Genomic DNA, 20,473 nt, shown 5'->3' with positions numbered 1-20,473 from the left:
GTGGATACCAGCCAGAAACCGTTCTTATTTTAAAACATTATGCGGATATCCAAAATTAATTGGTTCCAAGGTTAAAGAGAATTTCGGAGACAACAAATTAAATTTTAATATTATTTTAGTAATAGGACAGCTTACTGTAAAGGTACTATTAAAATAACAATGATGAGGAAAATCTAAGGGGACAATCACTGGAGTTTCTGAGTCCACGGAAAATTAATATTGCATATTTATTAGTTTAATCATAATTTAAAAATACTTTCAAACTAAAAAACAACTGAGGTTTATTTTAAAATAAACCTGAAGTTTTAAGGGTATTAGGTGCACACTCTGTTAAAAATAAAAACAAAACAAAACTAAGAACCATTATATATTTTAAAATTTAACGGCTAAAATTAAATACTCACTCGGAAACAATCATCAGAAACGCTGTAAACACTGACATCGACAGCCGACGACCCCACCATGTAGGCCTGGTCCATCTGCAGGGCCGTCATATTCAGCCCCTCGTACTCCTGCACCCCCGGGTCTTCCAGCCATGACCGCACCACTTCTTTGTACCACTGCCAAGTGTCATTCGATACCACCACAGAGTCATTCATCTTTACACACGAAACGTTTCAGACTTCTTCAATCCAAAGTAGTCAAAACTTCACTTTTAATCGAAATACATTTTTCACTGAACTTCAAAATTTTAAACTGTTAAACGCGTCCGTCCGCCCGTCAGGCTTGTATGTGACTGAGCGACTAACCGGCTCAGCGCGTCTCCATACAAGACCATATAAATAATAAGCTTTCTGCAACGCGATCTGGAAATCTTCAACAATTAGATGAAAGCGCGACAGCCACTGCGTTTACCTGAGCGTCATCAGGTTCCCACGAGTTATTTGTTTTTATTACTTGTTTGTCTATTGTTAATTGATCTCTTGTTGACCTCTTTGGTCAACGAACTATTATTGCAAACTGCCTTTTTATGCGAGGATTTTGTTCGATGAATCTTTTCAAAACATAATTGAGTTCTACATCATCAAAATTACTAATCAGAAGAGTAGACAATGGTCTCCCGTCTAATATAACAAAAGTCAGAACACAAAGGGGTTTAGTGAATGAGCATTAAGCAACTGTAAATCACAGTGAAATTACTATTATTTTCCCGACTTTTCTCCTAGACCTGTCAGTCTCATTGCATAGCAGTTCAGTGCTCCTCCTCCAAAAAGGGCACAATCTCATTAACAAGTTCAGTTCTTTGGACTCTTAGAAACCTGCCCGCATCAAGTAATGCAGAAACTATTTCCTTCACTTCCGATGTTATTTTTCTCAAGCATGTTTAGGATATTTCTCATGCGACTAACTTTCAATACATGTTTAATTCATTAGTTGCTATGTATCGTATTCATTAGAATGTATTTAAGTAAACATGGAAGATTGACAATACGACAATTCTTGACTCAATAAGACATTGTTTAGTTATCAGTCAAATCAGTTCATAAAAGACATTCTTTCTTATCGTTCGCCCCTGACTGTACCAATGAGGTGATGGACGACAGTGTCCTCCTAAAATAATCTTACGTTAATTTAGTTGCCAGATACCAGATTCTCAACCTACCAGAATCATATTGGTGATTCATCCTACTTGAAGTCTCTAATCACCATAATCGGTATCAGGACTGGCCACTAACGAATTTAAGAACCTCTATACTCAAAGAGCAAAAACCCAAAGGCAAACGATTTCTTTAAGGAAATCTTCTTGCCTCACTCAGCAACATTCTACAAGTCCTAACTAACTTGTCCAACTACTAGTAGTGGTGCCGACAGCCGCATATCAATGATAACAAAACCATTAAAAAGCCGGTCTTCTAAAGACGCTACGAATTCTGCAAATTCTTCTGAGTTATCTATAACTAGCTTCCTTCCACTGTTTCGTCGCCAACGAAGGATTCTAACATCTAGATGAAAAGTTGCTAACATCTTTACTTTCTTTCATCTTTCATCGCAATAAAGGGGCTATCATTATATAATTGATTGAATTTTACAAATCGGTCTATTGGTTCCTTAAATCGGCTCATTCAAGCTTGTGTGTGTAAATAAATAAATAATTCTTCTGTTATTTACATGTTTACACAATACTTAAAGATAAAAAAAAAACTATCCTAGTAAAAAAAAAAACTAATTCTTCTGCTTGATAATATTATACCAAAAGATTAATTACCAAACACATACGTAAGGTTTACTGATTACCTATTGTAATTGACAATAAAGAGTCTACGCGTAAGAGATTCAATGAAAATAATGAACTAAATATAAAACAACGAGAGGTCAAACAATGGTATGGCTTAATCATATTTTACAATTCTTTTTAACTTGAACAAATTTATGATGATAATCACGATGACGATATAGCATAAGAGCTGCATTTGCCCCACGGGTAAGTAAATCAATGTTTTAACGAACTGACAGCATTTGATTTTAAAATAGAGGATGCGCCAACGAATGAAGTGTGCACTTTAGTAAAATAATTGGATTATCCAATCAATGCCTCTGATAAAATGAATTATAAGTATTTTCGAGTTTGTAATTAATGTAGAGGTAGATCATGAAGATCAGCAGTATTGTACAGTTTTTACGCAAGAACTGTAAGAATAGAAAACAACTGCGCGACTAGGACATAGAAAGTTAAAATTGGCAATGTAAATTATTTGAAAAATACTGAATTCAATACTGCTATTGTAATGTCAAGTCGTGGTGGCCTAGTGGGTAAAGGACCAACCTCTCAAGTATGAGGGCGCGGGTTCGATCCCAGGTCAGGCAAGTACCAATGCAACTTTTCTAAGTTTGTATGTACTTTCTAAGTATATCTTAGACACCATTGACTGTGTTTCGGATGGCACATTAAACTGTAGGTCCCGGCTGTCATTGAACATCCTTGGCAGTCGTTACGGGTGGTCAGAAGCCAGTAAGTCTGACACCAGTCTAACCAAGGGGTATCGGGTTGCCCGGGTAACTGGGTTGAGGAGGTCAGATAGGCAGTCGCTTCTTGTAAAGCACTGGTACTCAGCTGAATCCGGTTAGACTGGAAGCCGACCCCAACATGATTGGGAAAAGGCTCGGAGGATGAGGATGAGGATATTGTAATGTCCATCTTCAGGGAAGACAGATCAATGGAATAGGCTAGTTTCCTAAAAAATAATAATTAGTCCGTCTTGTAGATTGTCCAAAATGAAGCGATCCTTTTTTTTCCTTTTTTAAATTGGATCAGAACTTGTTAAGATATAGCGTGTTAAAGTTGAGTGTGACGTCACAAGTTGCTACAATTTTCAGGACACTGTGACGTAAAAGGCCCCCACTCCTAATTTTTGAAGTGTATTATCTTTGTCATTTTATGTTTAATTAAAAAAAGAAAAAATACGTATCCAATATTTTTTGATTATCTAAAAAGCGGACTAAATATTATTTCATTATTTCGACCCTGGACACTACCCTATTGCGAATATACTTTTAGATACGCTTCAGTCAGGGGAGAAGACATATTTTCATAGTCAGGTTACATAAAGAAAGCTGGCAGCAAGCAATGTGAAGCTAAAACTGTAAGTAGCAGTGCATTTGCAGAATGGAGCAGTGTCCATAAGCGCTGGTAGATCGACGCCGGCAACCAGCTTTCTTTCTGAATACAATCTTACAGAAAATTTAAAATCATACTTAAATATGTAAAACAAAATACCAAAGGACACCAACCATCTCATAATCGTTATAAATATCCTTACGAAGGTAAGAATGATCATCAAAATCTGTTCGGTATTTTCAACCTGTTCAAGTATTTAATTAATTTCTATCTAATGAATATTTCCTATGAAATCAAATTAAATAAGTATAAAACTCTATGTTACTACCAACATATCCCGACTATAAACCTAGGTAGGATGAAATAATTGCACAGCTTAAGGAACTCCGAGATTGCCAGTTATCCTTCGATCATTAAATTGGACTGGTCCGATTAGATCTCGCCCGTCAAGAAAATATACTTCATATGGTTTCCAGTTTTTCTTACTCTTAGATTATTTTGATATACACACTGTTCTTGACTATGTATTTTTATACTTGTTTTAAGTACTTTGTTTTGTGATTTTTTTGGTACATTATCATCAATGGAAAGGTCTCGTCAATACGAATAATATAAGCAAAAACAAGAGTTAGTTTATAAATTCCATTGTCGAGTTCCCTCGAATTTCTCTGGTCTCCATCATCCGGTCAGCTCCAACTGGCACTACATTATGTACTACTGCCCCTATGTACTACATTACAGTACTGCCCATATGTACTGCCTCTATGTACTCTACTATGTACTAGTGTCTTAGGAATATAGATACCGTAGGTACTAGAATCAATAGAGTAATATCAACCGTCATTCTGTTATCATCACTCATTTGGACCATTTATTATTAAAACAATCCCTAATTAAATAATATCATCGATCGCTGCTCTCGAGCTGTCCTTAAACTGATTCAAATAACTCACTTAATTTTAAATTCTTCGACGGCCCCAGTTGCACCTATCATGGCAAGCAAAGCTACTTAACACACATTGTATATGGTAATAACAAAATTGTTCTCGTGTAGGTATCTAAACCACAAATCCTTTTAGTTCTTCGTTGGCGTGTCAATTATATGCACGACTATATTTTAGCCTTAGCAAAGGAAACTAATACTCTCGGTTAGTTCAATGCTCATCTGGTGTGCTCACGCACGTAGTGTTGATAATCGATAATGGTATTAGTTCAAATATTTTGGTGATTATGAAAATAGTGGTGATTTTGATGTTGGTGGTATGCGTGGAAGCGGACACTGGGCAGCCGGCTGGGTTTATGGCTGATTGTAAGTTTTTTTTGACCAGATGTGTATTTTGTATCCCATACACTTGATAGTGATACTTTTTCTTCACTATCGTAACTCTAAGGTTAGTAACATCTGATATAAATCCAGCGTTAGTACACAGGGTAGCCCGGGTAACTGGGTTGAGGAGGTCAGATAGGCAGTCGCTTCTTGTAAAGCACGGGTACTCAGCTGAATCCGGTTAGACTGGAAGCCGACCCCAACACAGTGTTAGCATTGAATTAGTGCTACCAGTCCAGGACCAGACCTCTAAAGACTGCTCTTTATGTTAAAAATAAAGAATGTTCTATCCTACCCAGGTCCAGGAATGAATCGAACGACTGTCTTGTCAGAGGCCACGAAGCGTTCACTATCAGTGGTAGTAGTGTACCCCACTTCAGGCTTCCTGGGCCACCGGGAGGTACGGTGCAAGCTCAGCACAGAGGGCGCCGCGTGTGCAGCCAAACACCTTGACTTTAAGAAACGGAAAACTCAGGTGGGAAACTTCTTGGAAGGTTACACATACCGTATCCACTTTTTTGCTTATAACTTAATTGTGGATAAATCTTACCAACAGCTTAGTTTGAATGGTATATGTGTTGTTATCAGTTCAGCTAATCATCACTCTAGATTAGTCGCCGAATGTGATTTCTTCTCCATAATCATTGGAGAATGCGAGAGTGTAGACTGAAAGTGGAGTTGGGAATTTTTGCTCCTTGGGTTTGATAAAACACCCAGAGCAAACGCTTTACTCTTAATCGTAACACCTTGTAAATCATCTTATTTTTAAGAAAACTTTCTGTTTATCAAAATTATCTCTAGGTTCTCCTAAAACTTTTAAGTATTATCAGATTACATCAAAATCGAAATCGTTAGCATCATTGTTAGATGGCGGCCGTGACTCGAATATGGCGAGCTCTTATATAATAAGCTAATATTCATTCACGTTAACGATCAAGGTTCCAATTAAATCACTCAGATTACACAATTCCGCTAGCTACCGTGGTTTACCGTTGAGTTTTGCTGAATGTTAATATCTGTATTACGTATTTATTTTATGTAACCTGTTCGATCTAAAATATAGCGCGAATTACTTGGAGTTTACCTATATATTTTATTCAATAACATCAAGCCAACATGTGAGGCTAACATAATTCCTATATTCTCTACTATTTGTTTAAAAACTGTCTATTTCTTCAACGTTTTCAAGTCTTCGAAAGTGCGCCTGATAGTGGAACCTATATTCTTCGCGGTAAAAGTTAATGTCTAAGGATTTTTATGTCCACTTCCGACCAATTCCGTGGCTCGATATTTCCAAAATCTCCTTCTCTAGTAAACTTTCTGTCCGTTGAAAACTTTGCAGTACGAAGCCCCAAATAACTACTCCAAGACTAAATCAATACATTTCTAAAGGCACTGAAGACCATCCGTAATTTTGTAACTATTTTGAAACTCTTCAGGTGATGATCAGCGGTTACTTGGACGGCTCCTTCTCCCCAATAGTGCGCTCGTTCATAGCGATGTACCTGAAACTAGGACGAAACGTCATCGTCTTGGAAATATTTCCCATTCTTGTGCGAACTTATCCCATGTAAGTATTTTTTTAATCAATTTCTGTAGAGCATGTTTTTCATCAATTCACTTTGGGTCATCAATTCATCATCAGCCTTTTTGTCGTTCCACTGCTGAACACAAGCCTCTTCTCACACAGAAAAGGACTGAGCGTTTATCTCCGGCTTGCTCAATGCGAGTTTGTGATTTCAAACTTCAGTATCCAGGTTTCCTCGAGATGTCTTCCTTTACCTTGGTGTCCAAAATACAATATATAGAAAGTTCATACAAACTTAGAAAATTGTATTGGCACTTGACCTAGAGTTAAACCTCAATTTGGTGTTTTAACTATTGGGTCCTTTGCCGTACCTAACTTTTGCGTTGGGTCAGTTATTAAAATTGTTGCTGAACATAACTCACAAACTACAACTAACAAAAACAATTTCAATCCATTTTGCGACACAAAGCTTTGAAACTTTCGAACTGCATAACAGGGCTGTTACGTAACAGTTTCACACAGTAGGCTTATAAAGGAGCTCTCCATAAAAGGAACGATTGAGGGAAGCATTGCAAGTCATTAGCCAATACCTACAAACTGGTTGGGTGCTGGCTGATTTACTGAATCTCAAACCCGTTCAGTTGTTTTTTTTTATGCTAGCCTGGACTCTGGAGGCCAGCTTCTTTGACAGAAAACCTAAAGGTTTATTGCTAGTCCAAACCTAATTAAGAACTTACAAGTAGACTGCAATTATATGTATTCACTTTCCTACATTAAACCCTTTCTTCAGCATCACTGAGCAGCTAAAATGAATGGCCTTTAAATAGATCAACGCCTTCCTTTGAAATCCTGTCATGACAAAAAAAAACCTCTGAAATTCCTGAACACTTTTGTTATAATATGTTAACTTAAAGGCACCTGCTGTCTGCACTCGACTCTCTAATGATAAAAATAATATTCACGTTCCCATGAGATCTTAATATGCTAATAATCAGACAGGTCCTAAAGCTTCTTAGTAGCGATCTTGTCAAGCGAACAAATACCATTCAGTTTAAGGAATTCTCGCTAATACCAAGAAAATGTTGTACAAAGGTTTTGTGAAATAATATCTATTTAAATCCCAAACTCGATAGTTCCTATATTCGATATTTAACTTTGATGGATTTTGTACAATATATAAAATTATATACTTTTCAGTCAGACAGTCTCAAGCAAAAAAAATAAATTTCCAAATGGTAGCCAGTCACACGCTTTCAGTTGAACCCAAGACATTTATTTACACATGCGCGACCTATCTCCCGGCGCGGGCGGTGGCTACTTTTTGCTCTCCTTGCGCACACGCAAAAGGAAACACGCAATTTGCCGTCTAGAACCACTTGGAACTCGTATTGAGATGGATATACAATTGTGCATGTTTAGAGACTGTCGACGATCATATTCATTGATAGAAAGATTTGAATGTCATGTGGTAGAAAAAGGTGACACCACGAATGACCTAGTAAGAAAACTGAAAAAAAAACAATACAGTGATATAAAATTATGAACAATCTTAGATGAAGATATGTTTTTTGATAAATTCTTTGAAATGCCATTTCTAGCTATATCACACTTTATGCCGCATTAATTAGACTAGGACTATTTTAAACGATAACAATAGAATAGAAAGCGTAAGTCTCTATCAATTACCTTAACTTCCCCAGAGCTGCCCGCATCACAAAGCCGCTGGGTGAGCTACTAGGCGAGTTCCTCGCCTCCCTGACCTTCCAAGGTTTATCTCCCCGTCGTCTTGAGCTGGTGGGCGGAAGCCTGGGCGCCCACATCGCGTCCTTCGCAGCCGACACCTACCGACAGTTGACCGGCCGACGACCCGCTAGGATTACTGGTTTGTACGATTCAATGGGAGGTAATAGTTGCGTGGTTGGTGTTAGATAAGTAGCGGGTTCTGTTTGTAGGGCCAAGAAATAGATTTGTTTTATGGAATAACTAGCGACCCGCCCCGGCTTCAATCTTCAATCACTGTATCTATTGGAAAAAGTGCATCAAATCCGTTTAAAAATTTAAGCATAAAGGGACACTTATATACTAGATATGTATTGAGAAAATATCTTTGGAAAGACCAAGATTTTGTGTATCTTGGTCATATAAGTAGAATAATATTGGTTTATTCGTGAATAGGCTCTCCTCTATTGTATTTTACATTAGCCCAACGAGTCCACCTAGTAAACATCTGAACTAAAAAATCGAATGTAGGGTACATTACAAAAACTTCTTGTAACAAGTTTCGAGCATCAAATTGTAGAAATATTCTTCCAGCCAAAACAACAAATAAAATCAGCCATCAATATTTTGCCCTCAACAATACTTGTTCCAATCTAGGCCTAGATCCGGCGGGTCCGTGCTTCCGCAACGTGCCGGCCACGGCGCGCCTACACGCGGACGCGGCGAATCACGTCGACGTGCTGCACACTAACATCGACGGCTTCGGGATAGCACAGCCTTTGGGACATGTCGACTTTTATGCTAATGGAGGTAAGATGTTATGAAAGTTTCATTATCCATGAAAATAAGTCTATTCTATATTTTTCTTCAAAAACGTTCTCAAATGCACAAACAACATAAGTAGTCAAGTGGTAGGTAACTTCTTTTGACCCAAGTTTACCGGGTTTCCTTCGTCAGTTTTGTTAAAACAACTATTTAGGTATGTACTAGGTACGCGATTTCACTTTATGTTGTCGGTAAAAATGGGCCTTAGTACAGTCACCTTCAGGTCAGTGGTAACAGTTTTATAGGAAAATCGTACTTATTACTATTGAGTTAAGGTGCTTGACAGTCACCACTGATGTGCTGTCTAGGTCTACTGTACATACCTAACTGATATAGGTATCAACCCAATGTCAGTCTTATAAAATACGCAACTTGTGTTCACCGTTTAATATTTTTCAGGTGAATTCCAAACATCAATAAAAGGCGACTTCATAATGCCGTGTTTCCAACTATGCAGTCACATTCGTTCTGCATTCTACTGGCTCTTAGCCTACAGCAACCCCGACAAATTTGTCGCAGTACAATGCGACTCAGTCGCAAACGCTAGAATAGGCGATTGCTATAATGGAACCATAAGGACCAATGTTTTAGGACCAAAAACTAACTTCAGTAAAACGGGAGTGTTCTATCTACCTACTGAAGCTACTGCACCCTATCATTTAGGTTTGAATGGTTTGAAGAAAAGAAAGTTTGGTGTGAATGACTATCTGATGACACCGGCCCCTGATGAAGACATGACTATTTAGATGACGTCAAATCATAAAGCTACTATGTAGTTGTCATCATGAGAAATATGTTCGGTGCATAATTACGAGATCGTATTCATTAAACCGACCATTGTATATAAGGCTTATTATGTGTCTGCCATAATTTATTTAAAGGAAATAATCAAGCCTGGAAAAATAAAAACCAAAGTTAATACAAGAGCAATTTTATTGTAAATTTCATCACAATACGCATTAGACAACAACTAGTTATTATGTTCCAGTTAGGCCGACAGACTGCGGTACAAAATCTATCTACGTAGGTTCTATGTACATTACGCTGCTTGAGTTCAGAACTACCTGAACAATGGAAGCCATCGATACTAATATTATGATAAGAATACTATGAAATTCGTGTATTACAATAATTGATATTACCTTACAAACTCGCAGATTTCATACAAAGTTATCTTCCAAAAAGTACATTGACAAACAAAACTTTAAACTGTATTAGGTATTTTGCGCAAATCAAACATGTATTAAAAATTAATATCAATAGCATTTCGCAATAAAAATATATCTTAAATACATCGGTCATTATTACATTTTCCAATAAATAATTAATCTATAAAAATAACCTATTAAGAATAACATTCAAATAACACAGATATACGAATAATGTAAAGCGTTATATTTCATTGAAACTAAGCGATAATAATTGATGACCGTAACAATCCATTCAGATCTCTAAATAATAATAATATAAAAATATACGAAAACAATACATCTGTGTTTCGCGTGTTTCTATAAACAATTCATAACGCCGATACATTTCGACGCACAAGCACCAAACGCAAACAATCGCTACAAAAGCTTTATAAAGTAATCTAAAAATAGGTTTTATTTATTGGAATGTGACTAATATAATAGATGCCAATACGCAATTTTAATTAGTTACCTCTTTACCGTAACTATAGTTACCGGCACGGATATTGAGCTCTCGGCGGAAGAGTGGAGATCGCTTTGCGCACTGTACACATAAGGCAATAAACCAATAAATCGCTTCTGCGCAAGTGAAGGTCAGGGCTCAATATCCGTGCCGATAACTATACATATTTTATTTGTATGAAATATTTTATAAAATGTAGAAAAATGTTGTAAGTATCAAAAGAGAGGCATAGAAAATGGTATTCCTAGCTAAAATATAGGGACTGGTCCCAAGACAAATGTTATTCGAATAAGATGGATATGATAGAAATATTGAAATGTTTAAACCTACATTGAGGTCAGCTATGTATGGGCTGACTTGCCATTAATCATATTTGATATACCTCTAGAATACTTAGAGTGAGGTGTAATGTTTCAAACTTTATCACACGCCTTACGGTATTGTCCAACAATAGACCGATACAAGGATACGTCATTAGGATAAAATCCTTTATTGATATGTGCTTTTAATATTTAGGCAAACAATATTGTCACTTTAGGCCATACAAGATCTCATTCGTACCAGCGAATATAAAATATCGAGAATTTAGTTCCAGTAATAGAAGGCAATGATACCGTTTTTCATCTGATATTCTCATTTATGAAAACACTTTTGACACAAATGTTTGGACAGTTTGAAAAGTGTTGAATACAAGAAGTATATATTCGCTAAACCTTTTAACTATCAGTTTTAGAACTATCGTCCTTCTATTACGAAAGAAACACTTCTATATAAATGCATATTATTTCGTTCATCTCTACTATAAAAGAACGGTAAGTTCTAGAACCTTCTTACTCAACTCAGACCCTACACTCTCTGCCTTCGAAGCTACACCCACAAGGCATTTTGGCACTAACACGTATTAGTAAAATATATTTACATGTTATTTTACATCGGACAAGTTTCACACAGAAATAATATAATATTGCAATACTGGAAGAATAATATTGAAGTTTTATTGATACGGCAATACTGAAAGCTATAAATACAAATAATATATTGTAGTGAAAGCGATTTTTACAATAAAATCAATTTCCATGAAAGATGGGATATATAAAGATTTCATGTAAATTAAAATGTGAAGTATAGAGTACATTAGTTGATATAAATGCCAGTTTATATTCAAATAAATACAAGTAGCGGAAAACCCGCCCTGCTACTTTCATCCCCTTCAAGACATAAGACCTTAGAAAGGAACATGATTAGATAGATCGATGACTATTGAAGCCACGACATGTTCTCAGACGTCAATCATTTCATTTTGAACCTTATTTCAAGCTCATAAAACACATATACGCACTTTAGATTTGAATCGTCTTAGGGTTGGGCCACACTCAATATACCAAACATATCGATATCGATACTTCGAAGTTGTATAAATAATTCTGACGTTACTCGTTACGTAATACAATGGGCACAATAGACCTATCACATGGGGAACTCAGTGCTCCAAAGTGCGGAGCGGGACAGCACTAGCTACCGAGGTATGTACTCGAGAGGGTACCAGCCTACAGTCTCTTGTCGGAGCGGCAACGCGTTGAGAGGAATGACAACGCCGCCTAAAAACTGGTTTTCCTGTAAGGAGTCGTAATGCCACACTGTGGCTTGAAGACTTCTGGTCGTGACTACGTCTAAAGGTAGACGGTATTCTAACATCTCCATGAAAGATGGGTGCGAGTTCCGTTTTAGGACTCGTGTCTTTCTTTTCGTTTCCTTTGTTGGATCAGGTACGAGGTACACCTGTTGAAGAAATCAGATAGGATCATTAGTATTGAGTATATATTTTGATGCATTAGGTAAGATAATTTACATAAAGATCACACTAAGTTTTGATACATGCCTTGTAAGTCAATAATTAAGTGTACAGTCATCTTCAGGTCAGTGGTAACAGTTTTATAGGAAAATCGTACGTAATAAAAAAAAACATGATTTTAAAAATCAATCTAAAGCAAATTGTGTCATGACTAGTATATGTGAAAGATTAAATAACCTAGGTAGCAAGATAGTTTGTTTTTACAAAAATGGCAATCAGATTTAACAGAGGTCAAAGTACTGACCAATGTCTTTTTCTTCAATAGCTTTATCTTTTTTGGAAAAGAAACCTGTGATCTAGTCATCTAATTATAATCTTTATAATTTTTTAGTTGTAGTTATTAGCTACGTTACCTTAACATAAGGGTTAGGCGGCAGGCCCTGCGGCGTGAGTGCGAGCGACTGCGCGTGTAATATCAGCACTGAGAGCACGCCGCTCGCGTACTGCACTGATAGCTTCAGTGAACCTGAGCCGCTGTTCTCTGGCTCTGCTGTTTCACCTGGAAATAAAGGTTAATGGAATGATAATTGCTACCAGCTTGCAAACATTTTGAACACTATTGGTGTAACATAAAAAAGTTGAGCAGGCGTTTAGAAGAATGTTGTGTGGGAATTTTCTTTAAACTCGTGTTGAACATCTGTTTACCATTTTTGTTATAACTATATACTTTTATTTATTTATAATGCAGAACCAGCAGGGTAACCCCTGTTTTTTTTAAGATTATATTCTTTCGGTAGTTTCAGTTTTAAGTATTAAGAGCGTGTACGCTCGGCGCGCGATGTCAACTTTAGGTAATTCAACGCAAAAAACCGCGCAGACTAGCGTCGCGGCTGTGTGCGTGCCTATCATACTTCACGTATAGTCACACAAACCATTTTGATCCTTTCGAGTGAAATTGGCAGAACAAAAAATATATTATTTAGTAAATAGTTAATAGCGGGAAAATAGTGTAAGTCTATGGATGTCTAAAATATAAAAGCATGAAAATAAGTCGTTAATACTTAAGTACACTCTTTTGCAAAAAAATCGGGCACCTATGAAAACCTTGGTTTTGAGGACTTTTTTTGGACTTGGTTTTGAGGTTTTGGACTACAATTTTCAACAGTACTAAATAGTCGACTGATGATTAATGACAATGTTAAGAGTTTCTGTATTTTAACCGATTTCAAAAAAGAAAGGAGGAGGTTTCAATTAGATTGTTTTGTGATTGTTCTCAATTTGATTGTTCTCGATTTCTCAAAGACGCCTGGACCGATTTGAAAAATTGATTGTTTATATGAATGGTCCAGTCCATCCAGACCGAAAAATTGTGGTCAAATAACAACAATTGCCGGAAAGCCAAATATTGGTGAAGAGCTTGGGTTTACCATTGCAAATAAAGTTTTAAGTTATCTATCCTATATGCTTCAAATTTATTCGAAATCAAAAGTCAAAATTTGGGTACATCTAAAATGAAAAAAAAAAAATATAGCTCGATTGGTAACAGACATCTGCAATAAGTGATTTCTAGCCTAAGGAGTCCGCCATATTGGATTTAGACTCGCGACACATTTTTTTTCGAGTTATTCATAGCAAGCCCTTTCATTTGATACCCATATCGTAGGAATGCATTAAAAACATTTTTTTCTCCATCTTGGGTATACCGCCATATTGGATATAGAATCATACATTGTCATTAAAACTGAACATTCAAACAAAATTTCAACTCAATCGATAAAAAAAATATGCTTCAAATAAAATAATAATGTATCAAGATTTGTTGGTCGCGCTTGAAATGTACTCTATTCTCGGTATCCACGGCAGAGGTTATTCACCCTACGCGATGTGACGGAGCGACACGTCCTCTCTCTGTGAAGCCTTGCGGCGGTCTGGTTTGAGTTGACTCGCGTGCAGCGTTTTATAGTAGTTTTTAAATAATTTATAAAAAAATAAAAACGAGAGATTAAATTATAATATAAAGTTTATGTTTTAAAGAAAGAGTTATATTACTATAGTAAATAATTGTTATATTAAATTAAGTAAGATAGATAGGTAAAAAAAGCATTTGAAATTCACAATTTTTCACATTGTTAAAATATTTTTTTCTGAAAGATAGAGACCTAAATCAAAAAATGTTTTCAACTAACTATAGGCATGGGGATTTCGTCTATGAGTAAAAAAATAAATATGATTAGATTTGCCACTGTTTTCATATGAATTTAAGCTTCGAAATAGACGCTGAACGGGAATTTTATAAAACATCTGTTACGTTATAGGGGTTTTAAGTATTTAAACTACACAAATTGAATTGAATTTTATGTTCAATTAACTATATAGACAGTGAAATTACCTTGCGTTATTAAAAAATAACATAGTTATAGGATAAGTAGTTACTGAGAAACAGTGGTTTGAAAAGTACCATTTTAGGCCAAATGGCGCGCGGTTGACGTACACGCTCTTAAAAGTAGAACTATGAAGGTTCTTTAACTATCCAAAAATCTATTTACTCACGATAAATTATGAAATCAGGCGAAAACCCATGACATGAAATATTAGGATTAACACTATATATTTTTCTTAACAATTTATTTCTCTATACTGACCTCTCCTCGTCCTCTGTGGCTCCACATCCTGCTGATCCCTCAACAGTGGATGGAAAAAAGTGTAGACTAGGTCGGAGTGAGCGATCTCATCGGCTAAACTGAACAGTGAAGTGAGGAACGCTTGGACGTCGCCGAACCGACGATCCGCTACTTGTCGCGTGTTTGAGCGACCGACGTGTAGGCCTGATGGTAGACTGCAAGAAGAAATATGTACTTTTTAAGTTATTTTTGAACTGGTTGCTTCAATGGTAAGTTGGCTTAATCTAATAGGTCACTGCTGAGAGCTACTCAAGCCTGGGCAAGATTTTGGCGTCAAGAAATTTAATTGTTTGACATGACTGCATGACATGACATGACTGTTTTCAAGATGTACTTGGTAGGTCAAATTGACCTAGTTATTCCATCGCCTACAAAATAAGATCTGAACGTAACTGTTACTTCACTAATATTCAAGGAAAATAATAAAAGTAAAGTATCTAATTTAATTAAATTAAAATTATCTATACTAAGAATATTTGGTATATGTATCTAATAATTTCAACTATAAATATGATAAACTATTTTGTGTAGTCTTTATTAAATAATAATATTCTAATCATCAAACCATACAAGGAAAAAAAAACGGAATCTGCATTATGGTAAATACATGTTATAAGCTGTATTTTTAGTGTTGTAATTCGATTATCTTTATTTTCTTGTAAGCCGTAATTAATCCATTGATAAATGTTGTCGTAAAAATACGTAAGTTGGTCAGGTACATAGATAAAACACACCGGATATTTGATTCATACATAATGTACTAAAAGGTTTTCATTAATGTTAATAATAATAATGTTAGTATAATCCCATATTTAAACAATAGGTTTGACTATTAAATAAGGTCAAGCTGGAGACTTACTTATGAAAAATGAAATATTTAAATTTCCTATTTTGCTAATAAAACAACGAACATTTTTTGAGCTGTAGGTATAGCAACATCAACGCCCTTTTGTTGCCAATTAATAACCAACTTCAAAATACATCTAAGTACAAATCAACACATACTTTTGAGACGACCATATACTTTATCGCTATTCACACAAGCCCTATAATTCTTACAAGATAATGAGCCTAAACCACATTACTCCTAAAGACCAGCTGTTCAAAAATATTCGAACAAAAATTACACAGAAACAAATTTAGTTTGATAAGATATATAATGATAACTCATTATTCGAGGCTCTCACCTTATCTTATCTGGTAACACAGGCGTATTGATTTAAACAGTAATGGCTGCGCGAGTGTTGTCACGACTTACTCTGTTTATTTGCATTTGAAATTGTGTTGTTTATATTTGTTGGCAATTATTTGAAGTACTCATAAACGTAAGTAACAGAACATTTTTTTCCATATTACATTATGTGAATACGTCAATCATAAATGCAAGATAATCCAACAAAGCATTAATGAATCATAATCATACCGGCTTAGTAAAAATTATGAAGAAGTATTTATTCAAATATCGAAATTCTTTCAGTTGACAACCCAGTCTGTGATATAGCAACACTAACGTTCTCCTGTGGTGTGCAACGTTATACTAATGTTCAAGTTCGGGTTCAAGGCTAGCCTGAACTTCTATAATGGAAGCAGGAAATCGAAGAAGGAACGAGACGATATCGGAGCGATTTCATCTGTCACTGGCGCTTACAGGACGAACAGAGATGAATTCTTTGGTAATTATAATTTAAATACCTATGGATTATTTTTAAAAGTGGTAAAACCCCGCTGTTGAGAGATAATGTGGGTCGTTCATTTATCGCTAATCTACTGTCAAGTGATACCGTTGCTCTTTTGAGAGCACCGCTTGAACAATGACTACTAATATTTGACCCCTTCAGACCCTATTTTTTAGTCATGTTTTTCACAAATTTAATTCAACATTACAGGCCACAACTACACTGAGACGCAAAGGAAATCGACCCCACTGAACGCGTCAGTACCAAACTTAGACCAGCCAACACCACCGATGCGAAAGAACAAAAGCACAAGCGACTTAGTAAAAAACAAAAACCTCCCACCGAACTTGAGGCAAGAAAACCCCGGGGTTTCACAAGACCCCCGCGGGGCTGAGCAAGATATCCGCAACAAGAATCCACCAGACAGCGAGAGAAAACTAGACGCTCAGAGGAGAGTAGAAAAACAAAGACTCGAAGAACAAAAGAAGATTGAAAAACAGCGGATAGAAGAACAGAAGAAATTGGACAAACAACGAGCGGCAGAACAGAAATCGAGAGAGAAACTAGCGCAAAAAGAACAAGCTAAACAGGAGAAGTTACGAAAAGAGAGGGAGAAAAGGGAAGCTCAAGAGGCGAAGAAGAATAAAAGTAAGAAAAGGGCGGCGCCACAGCCTGCTGCGAATCCTTTGGCCCAAGCAACTGCTAGTACATCGAACAATCCCTTGGGACAAGGTTCAAGACAAATGGCACATTCAACGAACACTCTAGATAGTTCTATAAGCAAAAGCAGCGGTCCTCCCCCTTACACAGCTGTCCAAGAGGGGGAAAAAGACAGCACGGGCAACGTGACTTATGCAAAACCAGTTGATACTGGTAGTTGGGACATGATATCCCAACATAGAGAAAATATCAAAAGGCCCGTGAATGTAGGCGCAGCGGCAACGAAGCAAAAAGTCATGGATTTGAATTATAAAATGGATGATGGGAATAGAGAAAATAGTGAAGCTTGATATCAGTTTATAATGATTGAGCGTTTGTTCCTTGTATAATGTAAATAAGATTTTAACGTGACATTATTGTATGAATAGTACATTTTAAGAAATAAATTTATATTTTTGTATGTCTGTCTTGTGTTTTAGTTAAGTCCCACTCAACGTTATATCGGGCAAAGTTTGTGTGTTTAAATGATATCATTATATTATATTTATCAATAAAATGAATTGCATGTCAAACTAAAGCATTGTTAAAGGTTTGTTTTGAATCTAATCGAAGATTGTAATACTTTAATCTAATCTGCTAAGTGATTTATGTAACAAGAATTTTGAGCGATAGTAATTATGACATGTGATGAGCCCGGTAACAAACGGATACCTGATAGGCACATGAAATTATATCGAAATTAAAAAAAACTTTATGGAGGTTAGGAGGTAATAACTGGGTAATAACTATTAAGGTTATCAATAGGTATGCGGATTTAGTCAACAATTGACACTTCTAGGTTGGCTAGGCTAGATACCTGGTTTGATAAAAAGGATTATTATATGAGTCACGTCTTTCCAAGGAAATTAATGTTAAAATGACCGATATTAGTCCTTTACTGGAATTACATTTTGTAATTTTCACAATTAAAATGAATGTACTGATAGAAACCCTGTCATTTTAGGCTGCATAATATAGAAAAAACATTTAATGGTACAGAAGATGCTGAACGAAACTGAAAGGTTATGCACTATAACGATAGTTTGTAATTAAGCTTACCATTATTAAAAAAACATCTTATTAGTTGCCAGTATGAAAAAAAAACTCGAAAACAAATAATGCACATATCTTACCTGTGTACTTTAGCCAGAGGGAAATGCAGACAAATCTTCTGGTAAAGTTCCGTGAAGTGCTTGTAAGAGCGGTATAGCACGAACGGCGTAGTCTGTCCCTGTCTGTAGATGCGCAGCGCGTAGACGTAGTGCTTTTCGGGATCGTAGCGTTTCTCGTAGCCGAGACATTCTACGCTTACTAAGCGACCTTCTTGCGCCATGCTGTGGAGAGAAAGGGTTTTATTATGCTTTTTTGTTGAAGCTGCAAACACAAAGGACCGAATATGGATGTCGGCTAGCTAAAATTTGACTTTGGTTTCATTTACAGCAGATGCATATACACCTTTGAAGAATTTTCTATCAAACAATGACGTTAAGGGTCAATTCACACTGAAAGAGCAGCGGCCGGCAGCGGCCGTAAGAGCACGGAAAATGTAAGAGCGCGGCGAGTTACGGCGCCGCGCGGCCCGCCGCGCTCACGCTCAATCCCTTGCAATTACGGCCGCTGCCGGCCGCTGCCGGCCGCTGCTCTTTCAGTGTGAATTGACCCTAATGGCAAGTTTTCACAGACACATTTAAATCCAACAAGGTCGAAATTCGGCATGAACTGTATAGAAGGTATATAGTCTTTATTGTTTTAACAGTTGCAAATGATTTTAAGACAATGTGGTTCATACAAATCATTGTATGTAGTACATCTTTAATGTTATTATTTTTAAACCCAACAAAATCATAGTATACAAGGCATATTTTACATATATTTTTTTAACACATTATTTTAACTTACGTATACGTCCTTGGCATGAAGGACAGTAGTTCTGAAGTGTTATTGCTCTGATCGCCACTCGCGCGCAGCTGCGCCAAATTGTGCAGGAAGAAGTTTATCGGTGTGAACCTGTTTATACAATTTGATATTAATTTGAGGCAAAAATATTAGTCATATAGGTTTTATGTGCTGAAAGGGATTTTTTTGGGTGGGACGCCTGAGAATTTTTTGAAATTGGCATTAATTTGTAGTGAAAATACCGACGGCATTATGGCTTACGAAATAAAAGGATATTCTTTGGGATTCGTGGAAAAGTGCGAGTAATTGTAGCCATGGAACATTTGAGAGTAGTTGAGTATTGCCAGCACAGTAAAAACTATTTCATTTAGCACAAGATAAAAAAAAATCGCTGGGCTGACGGTAGCTACCAAAATAAGAAACTGCATTAATAAACAAACATAAAACTGTCACGCGGTAACTACGTTGAGGAGGCTAGATAGGCAATCACTCCATGTGGTACACTGGTACTCAGCTGCATTCCGTAAGATTGGAAGCCATACAGATGTGCTCAACCTTCATTGGTGGTAACATTAAACGTGATATAAGTGAGATTTGAAACGCATAACGATAACAACATAGTTGGAAAAAGACTAGGCATATAATGAATACATACTTGCTCTTGAGCGAGGAGTGAATGAGCCTGGCGAAGGCGGCAGCGGCCTCGGCGTTGGTGGCGGCGGGAAGTAGCGCCGCGCGGACGTAGCCCACTGCCGCGCTCGTCACTCCTGACACTCCTGATAGCGCCATCTGCGTACACAAAGTGGGAATTTAGATACCAAAATATTACGATATTCTCTCTTCTCTGTCGATTCGCTCTTGGCAGAGCGGTCGTGGTCACGTTGAGGCGTCCACATTACACATTACGATAATACATCCCTCCGCATTGCGCCAAGCTCGCTCTCTTGCCTGGAGGAAGCGAGCGAGTGTGAGTCGATAGTCAACGCTACGGTCCCCAGATCTAGCGAATGTGTAGATTGCATAATGCGCGTGTGCATTTTATGTTCATAGATAGCGCATCACACATGTCCATTTCCTTTTTTCTCAACAGTTCAATAAATGATGTCTAAGTAACAAACTAA

General features: G+C 36.8%; 4 protein-coding genes across 5 annotated transcripts in view; 2 read left to right on the top strand and 2 right to left on the bottom strand.

Annotated features, from left to right (window-relative positions):
- LOC110377402 (heparan-alpha-glucosaminide N-acetyltransferase) overlaps window positions 1-764 on the bottom strand; it is a 31,778-nt gene extending 31,014 nt beyond the window's left edge. The window contains exon 1 of one of the 2 annotated variants that reach the window (XM_049840890.2): window positions 405-764. In XM_049840890.2, coding sequence (XP_049696847.2) covers window positions 405-599 — 195 coding nt within the window. In that variant the 5' untranslated portion in view covers window positions 600-764. The remainder of the gene's footprint in view (window positions 1-404) is intronic. The other variant, XM_049840891.2, reaches the window with a different exon arrangement.
- A 3,958-nt stretch (window positions 765-4,722) lies between these two features.
- Window positions 4,723-9,814, top strand: LOC110378350 (lipase member H-B). Its single transcript, XM_064036680.1, has 6 exons — window positions 4,723-4,865; window positions 5,183-5,358; window positions 6,323-6,453; window positions 8,112-8,293; window positions 8,788-8,940; window positions 9,355-9,814. The coding sequence occupies exons 1-6, from the start codon at window positions 4,787-4,789 to the stop codon at window positions 9,699-9,701; spliced, it is 1,068 nt and encodes a 355-aa protein (XP_063892750.1). The 5' UTR covers window positions 4,723-4,786; the 3' UTR covers window positions 9,702-9,814.
- Window positions 9,815-9,870: 56 nt separating this feature from the next.
- The window catches only part of LOC110378347 (phosphatidylinositol 4-phosphate 3-kinase C2 domain-containing subunit alpha), a 37,054-nt gene continuing 26,451 nt past the window's right edge, over window positions 9,871-20,473 (bottom strand). The window contains exons 28-33 of the mRNA XM_064036681.1: window positions 20,008-20,141; window positions 19,356-19,463; window positions 18,590-18,790; window positions 15,043-15,236; window positions 12,814-12,959; window positions 9,871-12,387 (exon numbers count right to left, since the gene is read on the bottom strand). Of these exons, the coding sequence (XP_063892751.1) occupies window positions 12,124-12,387; window positions 12,814-12,959; window positions 15,043-15,236; window positions 18,590-18,790; window positions 19,356-19,463; window positions 20,008-20,141 (1,047 nt within the window). The 3' untranslated portion in view covers window positions 9,871-12,123. The remainder of the gene's footprint in view (window positions 12,388-12,813; window positions 12,960-15,042; window positions 15,237-18,589; window positions 18,791-19,355; window positions 19,464-20,007; window positions 20,142-20,473) is intronic.
- LOC110378351 (kinesin-related protein 12-like) lies at window positions 16,250-17,881 on the top strand. The gene is made up of 3 exons (XM_021337566.3): window positions 16,250-16,406; window positions 16,559-16,754; window positions 16,968-17,881. The coding sequence occupies exons 2-3, from the start codon at window positions 16,622-16,624 to the stop codon at window positions 17,765-17,767; spliced, it is 933 nt and encodes a 310-aa protein (XP_021193241.3). The 5' UTR covers window positions 16,250-16,406; window positions 16,559-16,621; the 3' UTR covers window positions 17,768-17,881.

Source organism: Helicoverpa armigera, chromosome 10 (genome assembly GCF_030705265.1).
Source record: "Helicoverpa armigera isolate CAAS_96S chromosome 10, ASM3070526v1, whole genome shotgun sequence".
In the NCBI taxonomy this organism is placed as follows: domain Eukaryota; kingdom Metazoa; phylum Arthropoda; class Insecta; order Lepidoptera; family Noctuidae; genus Helicoverpa; species Helicoverpa armigera.
Note: the sequence above shows the minus strand (reverse complement) of the source record. Positions and strands in the feature narration are given on the sequence as shown.